The sequence below is a fragment of the Coenobita brevimanus genome, chromosome 57, assembly GCF_032717465.1.
Source record: "Coenobita brevimanus isolate Jiangsu-jjx chromosome 57, ASM3271746v2, whole genome shotgun sequence".
NCBI classification, from domain to species: domain Eukaryota; kingdom Metazoa; phylum Arthropoda; class Malacostraca; order Decapoda; family Coenobitidae; genus Coenobita; species Coenobita brevimanus.
This window is the reverse complement of record NC_137010.1, coordinates 40,011,856-40,029,234: the sequence shown is the minus strand read 5'-3', so window position 1 is coordinate 40,029,234 and position 17,379 is coordinate 40,011,856. Positions and strand designations below refer to the sequence as shown.

General features: G+C 41.9%; 1 protein-coding gene across 1 annotated transcript in view; it reads right to left on the bottom strand.

Moving 5' to 3' along the window:
* LOC145401971 (calcitonin gene-related peptide type 1 receptor-like) overlaps positions 1 to 17,379 on the bottom strand; it is a 128,877-nt gene that overhangs the window by 102,253 nt on the left and 9,245 nt on the right. Inside the window, exon 3 of the mRNA XM_080274075.1 lies at positions 16,298 to 16,537. Coding sequence (XP_080130201.1) covers positions 16,298 to 16,537 — 240 coding nt within the window. The remainder of the gene's footprint in view (positions 1 to 16,297; positions 16,538 to 17,379) is intronic.

The following is a 17,379-nucleotide window of genomic DNA, read 5'->3' as shown; positions in this document are numbered from 1 at the left end:
CTGCCATATGCTTTCTCCATATCCATGAAGGCCACATACTTCTTTCACTTCTCTAAACACATTTCCACTAAAGATATGAGAATGAATATCTGATCTACACAACCTCTTCCCTTCCTAAAGCCTCCCTGTTCTTCTCCAACTAATTCCTCTGTTATTTCCCTAACTCTGTCAATAAATATCCTACCGTATACTTTTCTTGTTACACTAATAGACAAATGTCCCTATGATTACCACACACTTCTTTTTCCCCTTTCCCTTTGTATAAGGGAATAACTATACCTGACTTCCAATCATCGAGGCCTTTACCTTCCTCCCAGGCCAATCTGCACATCTTCCACATCCATTCTACTACTGTCTCTCCCTCATGTGTGTGTGTGTGTGTATATATATATATATATATATATATATATATATATATATATATATATATATATAATATACTATACCAGTAGCCATGTGTGTGTGTGTGTGTGTGTGTGTGTGTGTGTGTGTGTGTGTGTGTGTGTGTGTGTATTTTGGGCAGCCAAAGGTACACATTCAAATAGCACCAACATTGGCACAAAATCACAAAAATTTCGCTGATGTGAAAAAACGTGGTCCCGTCATGATTGAAAAACTTTTACTCTATTTAATGAGTGATCAATGTTTGACCAAAAAACGCCACTCCCGGTGTGAGTGCGTGAAACTAGGGTTGCGTTCACAGTAGAGTTTTTGATAGCTTTATATCTAATATACTATAGCAGTAGCTGTGTCTGTGTGTGTGTGTATTTTGGGCAGCCGAAACCACACATTCAAATCGCACTAAAACTGGCACAAAAATCGCAAAAAAATCGCTGGTGTGAAAAAAACTTGGTCCCATTATGATTGAAAAACATTTACTATATTTAATGAGCGATCAAAGTTTGACCAAAAGACGCCGCTCCCAGCGCCCAGTCAGTTGCCGTGGCTGAGTGGTTAATATCTCGGACTTGCGTGTGGACAACTTGGGTTCCATTCACAAAGCTGCAGATAACACGATCAATTGGTTAGCTGCAAAATATACAAGTGACAACGTTAGACTAGAACAGCACATAAACGGACCATCATGGGCCCTTTGATGTCGCCTTGACAGCTGGTAGTGACAAAGTTAGACTAAAACAACACATAAACGTCACTCGGATTACCTGAAATGATCGCAACGTGTGCGAAGCGTTAAGAAACGAGTGAGAAGCACGAGGAAGTGAGTGCAAAGCAAATGAAAAAGAGAACGCACAGCGCGACAGCCCTCAGCTGGAGCAGGTGCTGTATATACGTGCATGTCAAGTCACTTCCTGTCTTCAGAAATGAGTCATAACTCAGGAACCGGTGGCCAAATTGGACTGGAAATTTTTTCTTCTTCAGGGTAGAATATTTTAATGGCAACTTGCTCTAACAAAAATCTGTGCTACATGTGCTGTTTTTGCTGTGTTACGGTAACAAACCATGATAACAAGACGGTACTTTTATTTGATCATGAGCTGGTCCTATTATGGGTCTTCAGGTGGCTGTAGAGGCCGATATCTGAGGCACATATCCTGCTTCAAATGGTGCATGGAAAGGTCACGGCTCTAGGTGCTGTTGCAGTTCGGTGCAGTATCTGTCATGCTTCCTACAGGTGCTGACAGCAGTCATCGTCAATGGTAATGCAGGTATTCTTGATGGAAGTCCGCCACTTTGTTCTGTCGCTGCTAGTTCTCTCAAGGTCTTTTGGGCTGATACTGCTGCATTGTAGATTTGTTTTAATAATTTCCTTATAGCGTTTCCATGAGTGACCTTGCTGCCGATGGCCCATGGAGAGTTTGCTGTACAGCAGCTGGTGGAAGATTCTGGAATCACCCATACGGATAACAAGGCCTGTCCAACGTAACTGCACATTTAGGATCATCATTTCTATACTGGTGGTATGGGCCCTTTTGAGGACGTGAAGGTTTAACACTCTGTCTTGCCATCGGATCTTCAGAATGGAGCAAAGGCAGCGCATGTGAGACATTTCAAGCTGCTTGTCGTGGCGTCTGTACAGCATCCAGGTTTCACATCCGTACAGGAGGGAGGAGAAAACTATTGCTCTGTACACCAGCAGTTTTGTTGACAACCGAATGTTGTGATGCCGCAGCACTGTAGTGTGTAAGTGACCAAGAGCCTGACACGCCTTTGAAATCTGATCAGTGATTTTCTTTGTCCATGATCCATCACTGAAGATGGTGTTGCCCAAGTACCTGAAGTTCTCCAACACTTTCAGCCTGGAGCCATTGACAGAGATATTGGGAACAGTTGTGTCTGAGTGAGGTGCAGGTTGATAAAGAATCTCAGTTTTCTCAATACTAAAAGTCAGTCCAAACAACTGCTAGGCCTCAGCAAACCTGTTAACGATGTGTTGAAGATAATTTTCTGTGTGGGCCAAAAGCACGGCTGGATTAAGCATGTGGGAGGCCCGGGGCCCGCTTGGAAGGGAGGCCCCCTTTCCAACTCCCCCAATGGCATACACCACAGACTGGTAACCTAAATCCTAATATATAAATAGGACACTTTTAGTTAGGAAATACTGAACGGGGACTATTCATCCAATGCTGTAATATGTAATGCATAAACACGAAATGAAATGAACACAAGTTGTTCTTACCAAATTTATTTACACAGAGAAATTCAGTTAAAATTATTTAATTTTTCATGAAAAAGTATAGTATAACTAACAAGTAAATAAAGTTCAAATCAGAGAATGGATGGAGTTATAACCATTACAGTCCAGAAACTTTTCTCGATTTTCGTGCGGCAAAGTCGCTGATGATGTCATTAAAGTCCAATTCACGCAGTATATCTGACTCGATGCTCATGATAGCCAGATTTACAAGTCGTTTCTGCTTCATGGATGTCCGTAATCATGACGATGTCAGTTCAATAGAAAATATTTTTCATAGAATATGTTTAATGTTCCAGATACAGTTTTGAATATTAGGGATACCTTTCTCCACACAGGTGGGTGCCTGTGCTCAACTTTCTGCTGCTCTGGTGGAAGGACCCCTCTTGGTGGGTGGCCCAGGGCCCGGGCCCCTTGGGCCCCCTTAATCCGGCGGTGGCCAAAAGTGCACAGCTATCAGCGAAGAAGGCTTCGAGGAGGAGTTTTTCTACTGTCTTTTTGTTTGCATTCAGGTGGCGAAGGTCAAACAGTGATCCATCATGGAGATATCACAGGTACATGCCTTGGTCCAAATCTTTCACTGCATGGTTGAGGGCACATGCAAAAAATAAGCTGAAGAGGGCAGAAACCAAGACATAGCCTTGTTTCACGCCATGTCTATCAATTAATCAATCAATCACCCAATCAATCAATGTATCTATCTATCTATCCATCCATCTATTTATATATAATAGCCACCTTTCCATCGAGAGAGTGTGTGCAAATGCAGGGTGTCCTTGGACTTAACGTAATAACTTCAAGAGGTGGTTGTAGTGTTGATTTTGAGTACCAAATGCTATATCAACATGGATTCAGTTCTCAACTGTTACGAAGCTACAGTATTGATGACATTCACGGTGAAAATGATCTCCCTCATTCCTTCACCAGTAATTGTAGCTTCGTAACGACTTGGAAGTGGACCCATGCTGATTTTTTTAAAACTAATATTCAGTTCTAGAATTACACCCTGAAGTTAGTGCATCAAGTCCCTGGACACCTTGTATACATAACCCATGTGGTCTCTGCAAAAAAAAAAAAAAAAAAAAAAAAAGCACCGTGACAACCACAGAATACAAGATTTGCAAATTATTAACAAATTTTCATCAGCCGATCAGTGTCATTAACAAAGTGACATCATTACAACAGCTGGTTTAACACTCCAGTACGATGGCGTCTGCTTTGCTCCTGGTGGACGATTGTATTCAGCTTAGGATTCTCCCAGTCGTGTAGGTATTAATCAAGGCTACAAATTTAACTCCTCCAGTCCGAAAATTACCCTCAAAACTTTAACACTTTCAATCCGATGACGTATTTTCGGTCTATTATTGCCACTTCCATAGGACTGTATGTGACTTAAAAACGTACTATGTTGTGAAGTGATTAATGAAGACTGTATTCAGGCTTGAAAGAGCTCCTTGAATTGAAAAATCAGGAAGTAGCAAAAACAGAATGGAAATGACGTCCCCGAACTGAAAGAGTTGAAAGCATCGTCTGGAGATAGCGAAAATAAGATACAGGGCACGTCACCGTAGTGAAGGGGTTGATGCAAGGAAACTCCTGGCAACGCCGTCTCATCAGATCTCTGTAAACAAAGAAGCGGCATCGTCGCACCAGCTGATTAATGTAAACAATTAATCAGGAGGGAGCAACCATGATCATTACCCTGATTACTTAAACATGAAAATGTACAGTTGCCATTATTTTTTATTAATGAACGAAGTTGTAATGAGATTGAACTTTACCCCAACAGTCCAACTCCAGCTGTTTCCACATTAACCCTTTCAGTACGGGGACAACTTTTATACTTTATTTCTGCCACCACCAGACGATTTTACTCAGCTTAAAGACAGACTTCGAATGGGAAAAATAAAACACGGCCTTTGTTGATTCTCACAACAAGAAGTCTTAAGTCAGGTAACATCGTCTGTAGGTAACTAGAACACACACACACACACACACACACACACACACACACACACACACACACACACACACACACACACACACTAGGGTGGCCAGACGTCCGGTGTCATATGCACGGAGTGACTTTATGTTGGAAGTTACCGTTCCCTTTTCTGTTTAGTCTAAAATAAGCTAACCTAACCAAACCTAACCAAACCTTAACCTAACCTTATCCTAGATCAACCTAACGTAAATAAACCTAAAGTAAACTAACCTTAATTCACGAAATGGCTAATTCTACAATCTGCCTGTAACATACATGTATATCTTTATTTATATATATCCATATATCGACCTATAGTTACCTACAGGTCGATAACACATCCAACTATCTTCCTGACACATTTATTTCATACAATGTTGTTGATAAATGGCACAAAATTTGAGATATCATGCAAATACTTTCAAAAGAGAAGCTAAAAAGAGCGCTCGGCACATACGCACTAAACGGAGCGATAACTTCCAGCATGTCACTACGTGCATACGACACCGGCTTTAAACCGGACAGTCCAGCTTTTGAGCAACCTGTCCTTCATCCGGCGCATCCTCACGCCTGACGTGCATTTGTCCTCCTTTTTTGCGGTGTGGAAAAAAGAAAAAAAGTTAAATAAATTACCCTAGGTACACACTACCCTACACACACACACAGTAATGCCTATCAATGAAACTAGGGAGGAGCTTCTCAGAAGAATGCACAGCTATGTACAAAACATTTCTGACCACCAAAAAACTCTTGGAGATGGCAAGCAGAGTTCAAAAGTACCACAAATAGACAACCAGGCAATCAGTGGTGAGGACATAACTAACTGTAGTTTGTGTAGTAGGGTTTATTTGCACTTTGTCATGGTTTTATTAGAAGCGAAGGTTATTATTCATTTCTTTCAATTCTTTATTTTGAATTCGAATACACACACACACACACACACACACACACACACGCATATATATATATATATATATATATATATATATATATATATATATATATATATATATATATATATATATATATATATATATATATATATATATATATATATGTGTGTGTGTGTGTGTGTGTGTGTGTGTGTGTGTATTCGAATTCAAAATAAAGAATTGAAAGAAATGAATAATAACCTTCGCTTCTAATAAAACCATGACAAAGTGCAAATAAACCCTACTACACAAACTACAGTTAGTTATGTCCTCACCACTGATTGCCTGGTTGTCTATTTATCTAGTACTTCTGACCTCTGCTTGCCATCTCCAAGAGTTTTTTGGTGGTCAGAAATGTTTTGTACATAGCTGTGCATTCTTCTGAGAAGCTCCTCCTAGTTTCATTGATAGGCATTACTGTGTGTGTGTAGGGTAGTGTGTACCTAGGGTAATTTATTTAACTTTTTAATTTTTTTCCACACCGCAAAAAAGGAGGACAAATGCACGTCAGGCGTGAGGGTGCGCCTGATGAAGGACAGGTTGCTCAAAAGCTGGACTGTCCGGCTTATATATATATATATATATATATATATATATATATATATATATATATATATATATATATATATATATATATATATATCATTAGTATGCAGTGTCCTTTTTGGAAATTTGGAAATGGCCACCCTAACACACACACACACACACACACACACACACACACACACACACACACACACATAAAGAGGTTGTCGTTGCTGGTGTGGCCCCAGGCTCCTGTGGACGAGAACCCGGTGGACTACAGACTAAAGGAACCCATTTTCCTGCATTTCACGATCCTCTGTTCTAGGGACAGTGGAGAGAGATGAAGGACATTTCTGTATGCGGCAACTGCTTGCTATGTTGGTGCCATCGCGTGAAGGTGTCCCTTCCAGTCCTGGGTTCAAGAGGTATCTGTTCTGTATAGGCAGGTATACAGAATTTCCCTGGCATCTGCATCACCCTTTGTCGGTCTGTCCTTAGGGTATCTGCTGTATGGTGGCTGCCGCAAGAAAACTGTGCCAACTGTCAGGAAGTTACAATCTATCTATCTATATACCTAGGCTGCTTCCCACAAGGAAAGGGAGGTAGCCTAGACAGGACGACACACTCCCAATTTACTCATCCGCTCAAACACATTCATTCGCATCTTAGCCCCAAAGGGGAGAAGGGACAGATCCTCACCGCAGCACACCGCATGAGGGTCAACTGCGCAGTGCAATCAGTGACATCCGCAGCAGGGCCCGACAGCAAAGCTGGTTTACCCTTGCCACATCATAATAGACCCATCCCCTTACACGCACCTGACCTGATCAGCTGATCAGACCAAATGCGGGAGTATATCCCGTCAGGGCTGCGCCATCATTCATTCATTCACAATTTCTCTCCATTTATTTCTGTCACACACAGCCACACTTCCTCGCTCAACAGATATCCCTCTCGCATCCAACGCTCTCTTCACACTCTCCATCCATCCTACTCGTGGTCTTCCTCTCAACCTTACACCTCTCACATCAGATCTGGTTATCTTTTATCAGATCTGGTTATCTTTTTCACCAATTGCTCATTATCCACTCTCTCCATATGTGCAAACCATCGCAACACCCTGTGCTCAACTCGATCAGCCATCTCCCGAACAACTCCAGTTCTCCTTCGCACTTCATCATTTCTCACTCGATCCATACGCGTCACTCCACTCATACTCCTCAGACACCTCATCTCCATTACATTCAAACTTTTCCTCTCTGTTACACACATATTCCATGTTTCAGCCCCATATAACGTAGTCGGTACCACAACACCCTCATACAGCCTTCTCTTCACATCTATCCTAAGCGAACGACATCTTAACACGTTTTTCATTCCTCCCAGCACCTTTCCTACTTCATTCATTCTAAACTTCACTTCTGCATCTATTCTTCCATCCACAGCAATATGCGACCCTAAATACTTAAAACACTCTACTTCCTCAAGCAGGGTGACCACTCTCAACCCTCCAACTATCGTCCAATTGCTTTAACGTCCTGTATTTCAAAAGTTTTCGAGTCAATTCTTAATAGAAAAATTTTAAGGCATCTTTCCTATCACAACCTTCTTTCCGATCGTCAGTATGGGTTCCGTCAGGGACGCTCCACTGGCGATCTTCTCACCTACCTTTCAGACTCCTGGTCATCCTCCTTTCGGGACTTTGGCGAAAGCTTTGCCATTGCACTTGACATTTCAAAGGCTTTCGATCGAGTCTGGCATAAATCTTTAATTTCCAAACTGCCCTCCTACGGTTTCTATCCTTCTATCTGTGCCTTCATCGCTAGCTTCCTTTCTGGTCGTTCTATAGCCGCTGTTGTAGACGGCCATCGTTCTTCTCCTAGATCTATCAACAGTGGTGTTCCTCAGGGCTCTGTCCTATCACCAACTCTCTTCCTTTTATTCATCAATGATCTTCTAAGCTGTACATCTAACCCTATCCACTCATACGTTGACGACTCCACCCTTCACCTTTCCATTCGGTTCCCGCAACGCCCATCTCAACAGTTACTTCAACAAGCAAGGGATGAGGCTGTGGCACACCTAATGTCTGATTTGGCTCGTATCTCTGACTGGGGTAAAAATAATATGGTTGTCTTTAATGCATCTAAGACTCAGTTCTTACACCTATCAACCCGACAAAATCTTCCACGGGTATACCCACTAATGTTTAATAATATTCAGCTTAATCCTGCATCATCCTTGAACATGCTTGGGGTTTCATTTACTCGGGACTTATCTTGGAAAGATCATATTACATCTCTTGTAAAATCTGCTTCCAAGAGATTGGGTGTGCTAAGCCGACTCCGCTCTTTCTTTACCCCTGCACAACTGTTGACTCTATACAGGGGTTTTATCCGCCCCTGTGTGGAGTACAACTCTCATGTGTGGGGAGGCTCCCCACATACAGCTCTTCTCAATAGGGTGGAGTCAAAGGCTTTTCGTCTCATTAACTCTCCTCCTCTTACTGACTCCCTTCAACCTCTGTCTCTTCGTCGCACTGTTGCATCTTTATCTCTTTTTCTATCGCTACTTTAATGGTCACTGCTCCTCTGAACTGTCTGCTTGCATTCCTCCACCTCTACGACGGGCGCGTAGCACCCGTCTGGCAGCAAACTCTCATCCTTTTTCTGTCCAACTCTCTAATGCAAGAGTTAACCGTTACTCCCAGTCTTTCATTTATGCAACAGGTCAGCTCTGGAACTGTCTCCCTCTGTCTGTATTTCCTGCTGCCTATGATCTCCAGTGTTTCAAACGCAGTGTGTCTAGGCATCTCAAAATGATCGGATCTTGAATTTGGCTCTATATTGTATTTTGTTTTTCTCTTGGAGGGAACTGTTACTGCGGGCTCATGGCCTTTGGTTCCTTCTTCCTCGCATAAAAAAAAAAAAAAAAAAACTCACCATACAAAACTATTTTCATCCTTGTACCATCTAGCAACCTCGTACACTTCATCATTTTACTCTTATTCTCATTTACTTCCAATTTTCTCCTTTTACACACCCTTCCAAACTCCTCTACCAACTGTCTCAATCTCTCCTCTGAATCAGCCACCAGTGCAGTATCATCTGCAAACAGCAGCTGCTTCAGATTCCACTCTCTACCATCAACATTCACCAGACTCAGACCTCCACCTAACACTCTTGCATTCACCTCCCTTATAACACCACCCACACAAATATTAAACAACCAAGGCGACATCACACATCCCTGTCGCAGCCCCACTCTCACGGGAAACCAATCACTCACAGTATTTCCCACCCTTACACAAGCTCTACTATTTACATAAAAACTTTTCACCCCTTCTAATAACCTACCATCAAGTCCATACAATCTTAAATCAGTCCACAAATCCTCCTTATCATTTCTATCATACGCTTTCTCTAAATCCATGAACGCCCAAAACACATCGTTGCCTAGCTAAATACTTTTCACACACTTGTCTCACAGCAAACATCTGCTCCATGCATCCCCTCCCTCTCCTAAAGCCACACTGCTCATCACCAATCACTCCCTCTGTACCCTCTCTAACTCTCTTAATTAACACTTTAGCATACACCTTACCTACAACACTCAACAGACTTATACCCCTAAAGCTAGTACATTCATACGTATCACCCTTGCCTTTATACAATGGGACCACACAACCAACTGCCCAGTTAATTGGAATCATACCTTTCACAAAGCACACATTCAACAATCTTACTAACCAGTCAACAATAGTTGCTCCACCACCCTTCAGGCATTCCACAGCACACCCATCCATACCTGCAGCTTTTCTTGTTTTCATCTCATTTACTGCCTCCTGCACTTCCTCCTTCGTGATCAAAGAATCATTCAACTCTCCCAACACATTTATTCCTTGCATCCTTCCATCTGCCACAATTTCAGCCTCCCTTTCCTCTTCTACATTTAACAGTCTTTCAGAATACTCTGCCCATCTCTTCCTTACTGCATCCACCTCAATTAACATCCTTCCATCCTCTGCTTTTACTCGTTCTTCCTTCCCAGACTCTCCCTTTAACACCATTTTCATCTCCTTCCAAAACATTTTCTTATTCTGTTGAAAATTCTCAGCCAACCGCCGATCCCACCTCTCATCTGCTGTCACTTTAGCATCATTCACAGCCCCTCTCGCCCTATTCCTCCTTTCCTTATACCTCTCATATGACACCTCATCCTTCCTCTGCAGCCACACTTCATATGCACGTCTCTTCTCAGCCACAGCCATACTTACTTCCTCGCACCACCATTCACATCCTTTTCTTACACCACCACCCACACGTCTCACACCACACACCTCTTCTGCATGCCCCACCACAGCACTCTTAAACAACTGCCATTCCTCCTCCACATTGCCATATTCCTGATCTTTCACTGCGTTCCACTCATCTTTCAATTTCTCCTGATACTCTATCATTTTCTCTCTTATCCAATTCATTCACTTTCAACACATCCCTGCCACACCTAACTCTCCTAGCTCTCACCCATCTCTTACCTACTCTTTACTTACATGTAGGCAAACTTATATGTGGGCAAATTCTTATAGTAATAAATACTTCATAAACCAGGGCCCAGCTCTTTCTTTTCGGAGCTTAAGTCGGCAGTGACGTTGCAAATGAATCATAATATCAATTTTGACCATAAAACTTCAAAAACTGTATCAACTGTTGAGAATCCGATCAGGGATAATAGGCTTTCATTACTCATAATTAGCCCAAGAATAACCTCCTGTTGTTTGGAACATGTTTTACACGACACTTGTGAGCTGTTTACTTATATTCAGTACATGGGATGGCACCTCGTACCAATTTACACTGGTCACCTTATGTGGTTGCACTGTACTAGAAGTTTGTAAACTCTACTCACCTGATGTGTCTCTGCCACGTATTATTCGTTGGCGTATAATCAGCTGATGCAACGGTACCTGGTATTTGCTTACACTAATCAGCCTACGCGATGATGCACTAATTGCACTGATCAATAAAATTTTAACTTTTCTTGTCCCACGAACTAAAATAGCTGAACCTTATAGTTCTGTTTACGCTGAATTCGAATCTGTATTTAGATATTTTCTATCAGGCATTGTTTTTAAGTGACAGAGCAAGTGTATATTACTCATTCATAGATAAGGCTGGTATTACGCTTAAATAACTTACCCCTAAAATGTAGAAGTGTATGATTTTCGGCTATATGTGGCCTCAGGAACATCCCTCCTTAATCTCCAGCACTAATCTGCCAACACAGAGGGGATCCACTTTCCTTGGTACCACTTTTCCATGTCTAAAATGACCTGGTGCAATCTTTCGCCGTGCTCATCACTGACTGCCCTAAGATTTTCCTGGAAAAAGTCTACGTGAGAGTCCAAAAAGTGTATTTTTGGACTCATATTGCACCGCAAAGCTTTATAGGAAGTCCACGGATCTTTTTACAGCACAGTACTTTTCTGATCTGTGATTTCGGAAAAAATGTTTGCAAACTCTCTCAAGTGACAGCCATGCAGTTTTCTCAACATCATTTAGCTCCTCATCGAACTTTTCATCTCGAAGGAGATTCCTAATCTGTGGTCCTACAAAAATACCTTCCGTGACTTTTGCATCACTGATTCAGGGGAATTTATTCCTCAAATATGTTAATCCAGGGCCAGTTTTATCCATACCTTTGACGAAGTTCTTCATCAACCCGAGCTTAATGTGCAAAAGGAGGCAGATAAATTTTCTCAAGATCAACATGAGGAGGATTGAAAGCATTCTTCTTTCCTGGAGTCAGTGATGTTCGTTTTGGCCACACTTTCTTTACATAATGATTTTTCTTGTCCCGGCTGTCCCACTCACAGAGGAAACAACAGAACTTCGCAAATCAAGTTGCATTTCGAGTAAAAGTGCCACAACCTTTAGGTCAATACATACTATACATTCCACGTAAAGTTCCCATACTTAATTTTTTCCAAAAGAAACTTCATGTTATCATCAGAATCCTTCATGTTAGCTGCGTGAGCCAGAGGAACGGAGGGGAACTTATTTCCGTGGTGGAGTAGAGCAGCTTTCAAGCTTACTTTTGATGAGTCAATAAACAAGCGCCACTCATCTGTGTTATATTCGTAGCCAAGTGACTCCATAACAAAACGAACATCATTGCAAAACACCAGACCATCTTCAAGGGAGAAAACGTCATGGCGATCATGACAAAAACAAACTTTAGTTTCTTTCTGGAGAAGATTCCAGCCCTTTATCCTGAAACCCAAAAGTTTGGCTTGCTTCTTAGACGAATTTAAATCGCGAACGAGATCAAAGGTCTCCTTGACTTAGCAAATGTGGTTCATTTGAAGAACAGCTTCCTTCAAATGTTGGATCCATATTGTCCTCTACTTGGTCTACTATCTCATCACCAGACTCATCGTCACTCAGTGTCATTTTTCTTGGAGGCTCTGGCACAGGTAATTCCTGACTGTAAGGTACTGGCCTCATAGCAGATGGTAAGTTGGGATATTTAATAGTATGCTTGGATTCTGATGTTATACCATTTATATTTGTCAGGCAGAAGCAGCAATCTGAAGCGTGATCCCTCCAAACCATAGGAATGGAACAAGTCATTCTGCGTGAACCTTTTGCCCATGCTGTGAGAAGCCGGTGTTTTTAAGTGTATTCCTTCAAAGGTTTGGCTTACTGTTTATAGTTTGTGAGCAGAGGTGCTATGGAACTATCTTTTGTGGAATGTGTTTCTACGACTTTCAGGTGACCTTATACTAACATTTAGGCTCCTACGACTATCCTCAGCTTAATAAAAGCATCTGGCTCTAACGGAAAGGCACTTATATTAGGGTTGTCCTCACGATGAAAGGGTTACTGGCGATAGTAGAAAATTCAGGCTCCCATGAATCTCTCTCGGTTAAATTAATCTATCTGACATCTTCGTGGGTGGACTACTAACGTTGTTTCGACTAGGAAAATGTTCAAGATAAACCACTCTCAGTTTCTATCCTCACTTTCAGCTAAAATAAAAAAATAGATGAAGTTGGCAGAAATAGAAGAAAGAATTGTCTCGAGCATGAGAGAGTGAAGCTATATTTTAAACTTTGTATGAAAAAGCCTTATATCTTTTTGTTTTGCTGCCACCTGACCTTTTTATTCAGCTCTGGAGAGCATCCTCTTTGCAAAGGTTTAATGAAGGCCACGTGTAGCCCTGTCAGTTCAGAAAGTCTCTCTTCTACTAAAATGAAGTCATCATCATATCATCATCATCATCATCATCCCAGTGTGCCCCATACAAACAGGAGTCTAGGGGCCCAGAGGCTTGGCTACTCAGCCCGATATTTAAGGATGGGTGACCAGCCTTATTCATCCCTGACTGACATTACAGTACGTGAGCAAGAAACCCCAACCATCCTTCATATCGAAACACCTATAGGCTCCATCCGTCTGGAGTGCCTTAACCCACTAGACCACCAGGGATCATTGGGTTATGCTTACCACGTAGAGTAGTAATTGATTTTCTGGGTAACAGGAAACCATTTTATCTTGACAGTCGGTGTAGACTCCCTTGGAGAGAGAGAGAGAGAGAGAGAGAGAGAGAGAGAGAGAGAGAGAGAGGGAGGGAGGGGGGTATCACTACGTCGAGTGAATGGATGATGGGGATCCCCACCTAAAAAAATAAAACGGTTAAATGTACTCAGACAGCGCATACCTCCACCAACGTCTACACCAGACAGCTCAGATCACCATTAAAATTTAATTAACTATTGTCTAGTCCATGACCGACGTACCAACAAAATTTTATTGAAATCCATAAATAACTTTTTGAGATATCTTGTGGACAAACACACAAAAAGTAGCCCTAAACAGGGACTCAAAATCAAATCACCACTATAATTCAACCAACTCTTTCTTGGCTCATGACACACATATCCACAAAGTTTCACTGAAATTCACAGATAACTTTTAAAGATATCTTGTGGACAAACAAACGGATGAAACTGCCACAGGCAGAGTGCTTGCTAGATGGATCGGATTGGAATTTGGATAAACAAACATTTCAGCAACATATGAGGCGTTCTCATGGTGAATATGTGGATATAAAACCTTCCCTTCCCTTCATCTTAATCCTCTCGTGCGAGGTACTAATCACGGTACTAATCACCGGTTTTATCAAATTTTAGCTGCTACGGTTCAGCCTGTGTACACAAGGAAGACCCTTATCTGGTTAGAGTCTAGAGATATATACCATCTCTTGCCCCTCTCTGTAAACAAACTAAACCACCCAGATAACAGGAGTAACTCGATACTTGCATAAACACAATAACCATAAAAAATGTGAAAGAAATTCATAATAATTATCTGTTTTTTATGAAACCGCTCATTTTATGTTCTGATTTTATTGGTAATTCACATATCTAATCGTTTCAAACCATTACAGCAGCAATGATTTTTTTTTTTTTTTAATTGTGAAAATATGGATATTTCATAGTGCGATGAGTTTTCACTCATCTGCTTAGTTTTCACTGGTATGTTGGCAGTTATTTGGAGAAATATTTTGCTCTCCATTACGAAGCACAAGCTGGGTTTAAGAGCTAAACATTGCATTGCCAGGAGAACCAGATGTTTCTCTTCATTTTGGTAAGAAAAAGAAATCGATTTTCGAAATTTGAAAAAAAAAATGGTGCCAGTGTTGGCCACTGTGTCCCGACGATTTCCGGACCTACGTCCATTGCGATTTTCGGACCTGCGTCCACAGCTCAAAAGGTCTCTTAATTCTATAAAATCGTTGAACAGCGGCAAGAACAAATGAATGACGTGAAGAGCTAGTTTACTCCAAATAGATGGCTTTTTGTTGTTTGTCCTTCCTGGAACCAGAGAGTTTTATGCAGATCAGGAGAGCCACGGCCAGTAAAGAGGTTAATGAAAGGTGCAGCTAACCTCCCCAGTTGGAAAAGTCTGCCCCAGGCTGAATATAATCATTAGGAGGTAGAGAGATACAAGAATATAGTTAAAATGACTTCGTCGGGCCAAAGGGGCTAATCAGTTGAAGGAAAAGGTAAGTGTGGAGAGAGAGAGAGAGAGAGAGAGAGAGAGAGAGAGAGAGCAAGGTGGATTTAAGCAGATTTTCATATAAATAAATACCCAGGAAAATAGATTGGAGTGTAGAATGATATAGCCGGGAACATAAATACCCACTCATGTTCTAACGATAAGTAACGAGACAGTGAACACTGATTGTCGAAATTCAGCGATGCAATTTTTGGAGCCAAACATATTTTTCAGAATGTATTGTAATGTTTCATAACTGTTTGGCAAAAATGTTTTGCTATTAATGCCTGCAACCGTAAGTACGTATGTCACTAGCTATTATATTTCCAAAATCTAGTAGTCGTAGCCGAGGGGTTTCCAAAAATGTTAGATATAAGGTTGTAAGAGGAGAGAATTTTCAAGTTGGTCTTGTCGTGGACGGCAGGAGAAATAATAGAGATGAGTCTGGGGTTTGATTGTAGTTTTATTCTGAAGGGAGTTATCTTGACAAGCAGTACTAAGGTGAGGGTGGTTTACGCTAGCTAACGCCGTACCCTCTACTCCTGCCTCTCCCACCGTGCCTCTCCTGTTTCCTATTGCACCCCATCCCCTTCTGCCCTGTCTCTCCAATTTCCCTTTTATGTGACTAGTTGGGTCACGTGTGTGGGCACGTGTATGTGTGTGGTGTTCTTCCATCAGGTGTGTGGTGTGAGTTTTCCATGACTTCATAATGTGCTGTGTGCGAAATTCCCTGGCTAGAATCTCCACTGCTGTTTCCTCCAGCTCTCTCGAATTTAGGCACGACTTTCCTCAAACCTCTATATTGCATATTAACAGCATATATGTCACCAGCTATTATGTAGTGTGTTATGATATCTTAGTGTCCTGACACGTGCATCGTTCGGAAGCATGAGTGGGTGTGGAGAGCATGGTCTGCATTCCACGTGGCCTTGAAGTAGTAATAACACTTATTCCTCAGCTATTTATTCCGCACACTGCATATCAGCATAATATTTTGTGTTACTGGTGCAAACCGTGTCGATATTAAAGAAATGTAAAAAGCATACAAGAGAATGTTAAGGCGCCTTATGCATGAGAAATCGCTACGGGAAAGGTGTTAAGGAGCCTCCTATGGAACCTAGAATACGATTAAGTGACTTACGTGTGTGGTCAAAGCCGGTGATGAAGTACGGACAGGGTGAAGACGCTGTGTGACCCGCCGGGGTGTCGTTCCAGCAGGACCACCCGTCGAACGTCCGCGGGCAGAACACAGAGCCTGGGGAAGCGCGAATCAGTAGAGTGGATGGCTGGGTGGTCTGGATGGCTGGTGAAGGGATGGCTGGGTAGTTGGAGAGAGGGATGAATGGATGGTTGACGTGAGGAATGGTTATACTCGTATTGGCTGATGGCAGAATAGTTCTTATGTGGATAGTAGGATGGCTGGATGGTTAATTATATGAATGGTTGTTAATATGAATGGTTGTTTAGACTGTAAGGTGGGGAAATGGACGGTTATTATAGGCCGATAATTAGGTGACTGAGGGGATGAATGGTTTACACACACACATACACACACTTGAGCAAGGGGACGGGTGTGTGGGTGTGTGAAGGTCGCAGCCTTGCCCTTAGATCGGACTATATGAGCTCTCAGCTCCCTTCCGGGAGGGTAAAATGCTGACGATCACGACCATCAAGTGATCCTGACCGACCCGGTGAATTACACACACACACACACACACACACACACACGCACACACGCTAACACATGGACAGATGGTTGGGAAGAGTGATGGTGGGTGCAAAATGAGTGGCAGTGTTTTTATCTGGATAGCTGTTAGTATTTACATGGATGGTTGGAGGGGGTTTAATAGATGATGTGTTAAGCTTAATGAGCAGTAAATAACATATACCTCATTGGATGTGTTGATAGCTGGACGAGTGAATAATTAAACGCATAATCTGATGGATGCCTGACTTAGCTGTATGAGTGGCTTGTTATTATTGATGGTTATGCTCTGTCCATATTAACTTGGCCTAAATTTAACATCTCTCAAACTTGAATGGAGAGCTGTAACAAGGGATTAGCAGTAGGATATGATGACAGCAACGATAAAATGTAATGAGAAGGAAGCAGGACCCTAGTAGTGCAAGAGTTTGCCAATGAGTTACGAAGAAAAAAAAACATTGCAAGCAGACGAAAATCTCCATCCAGTTAAGATGTACGGATTATAGTGGCGTAGATAC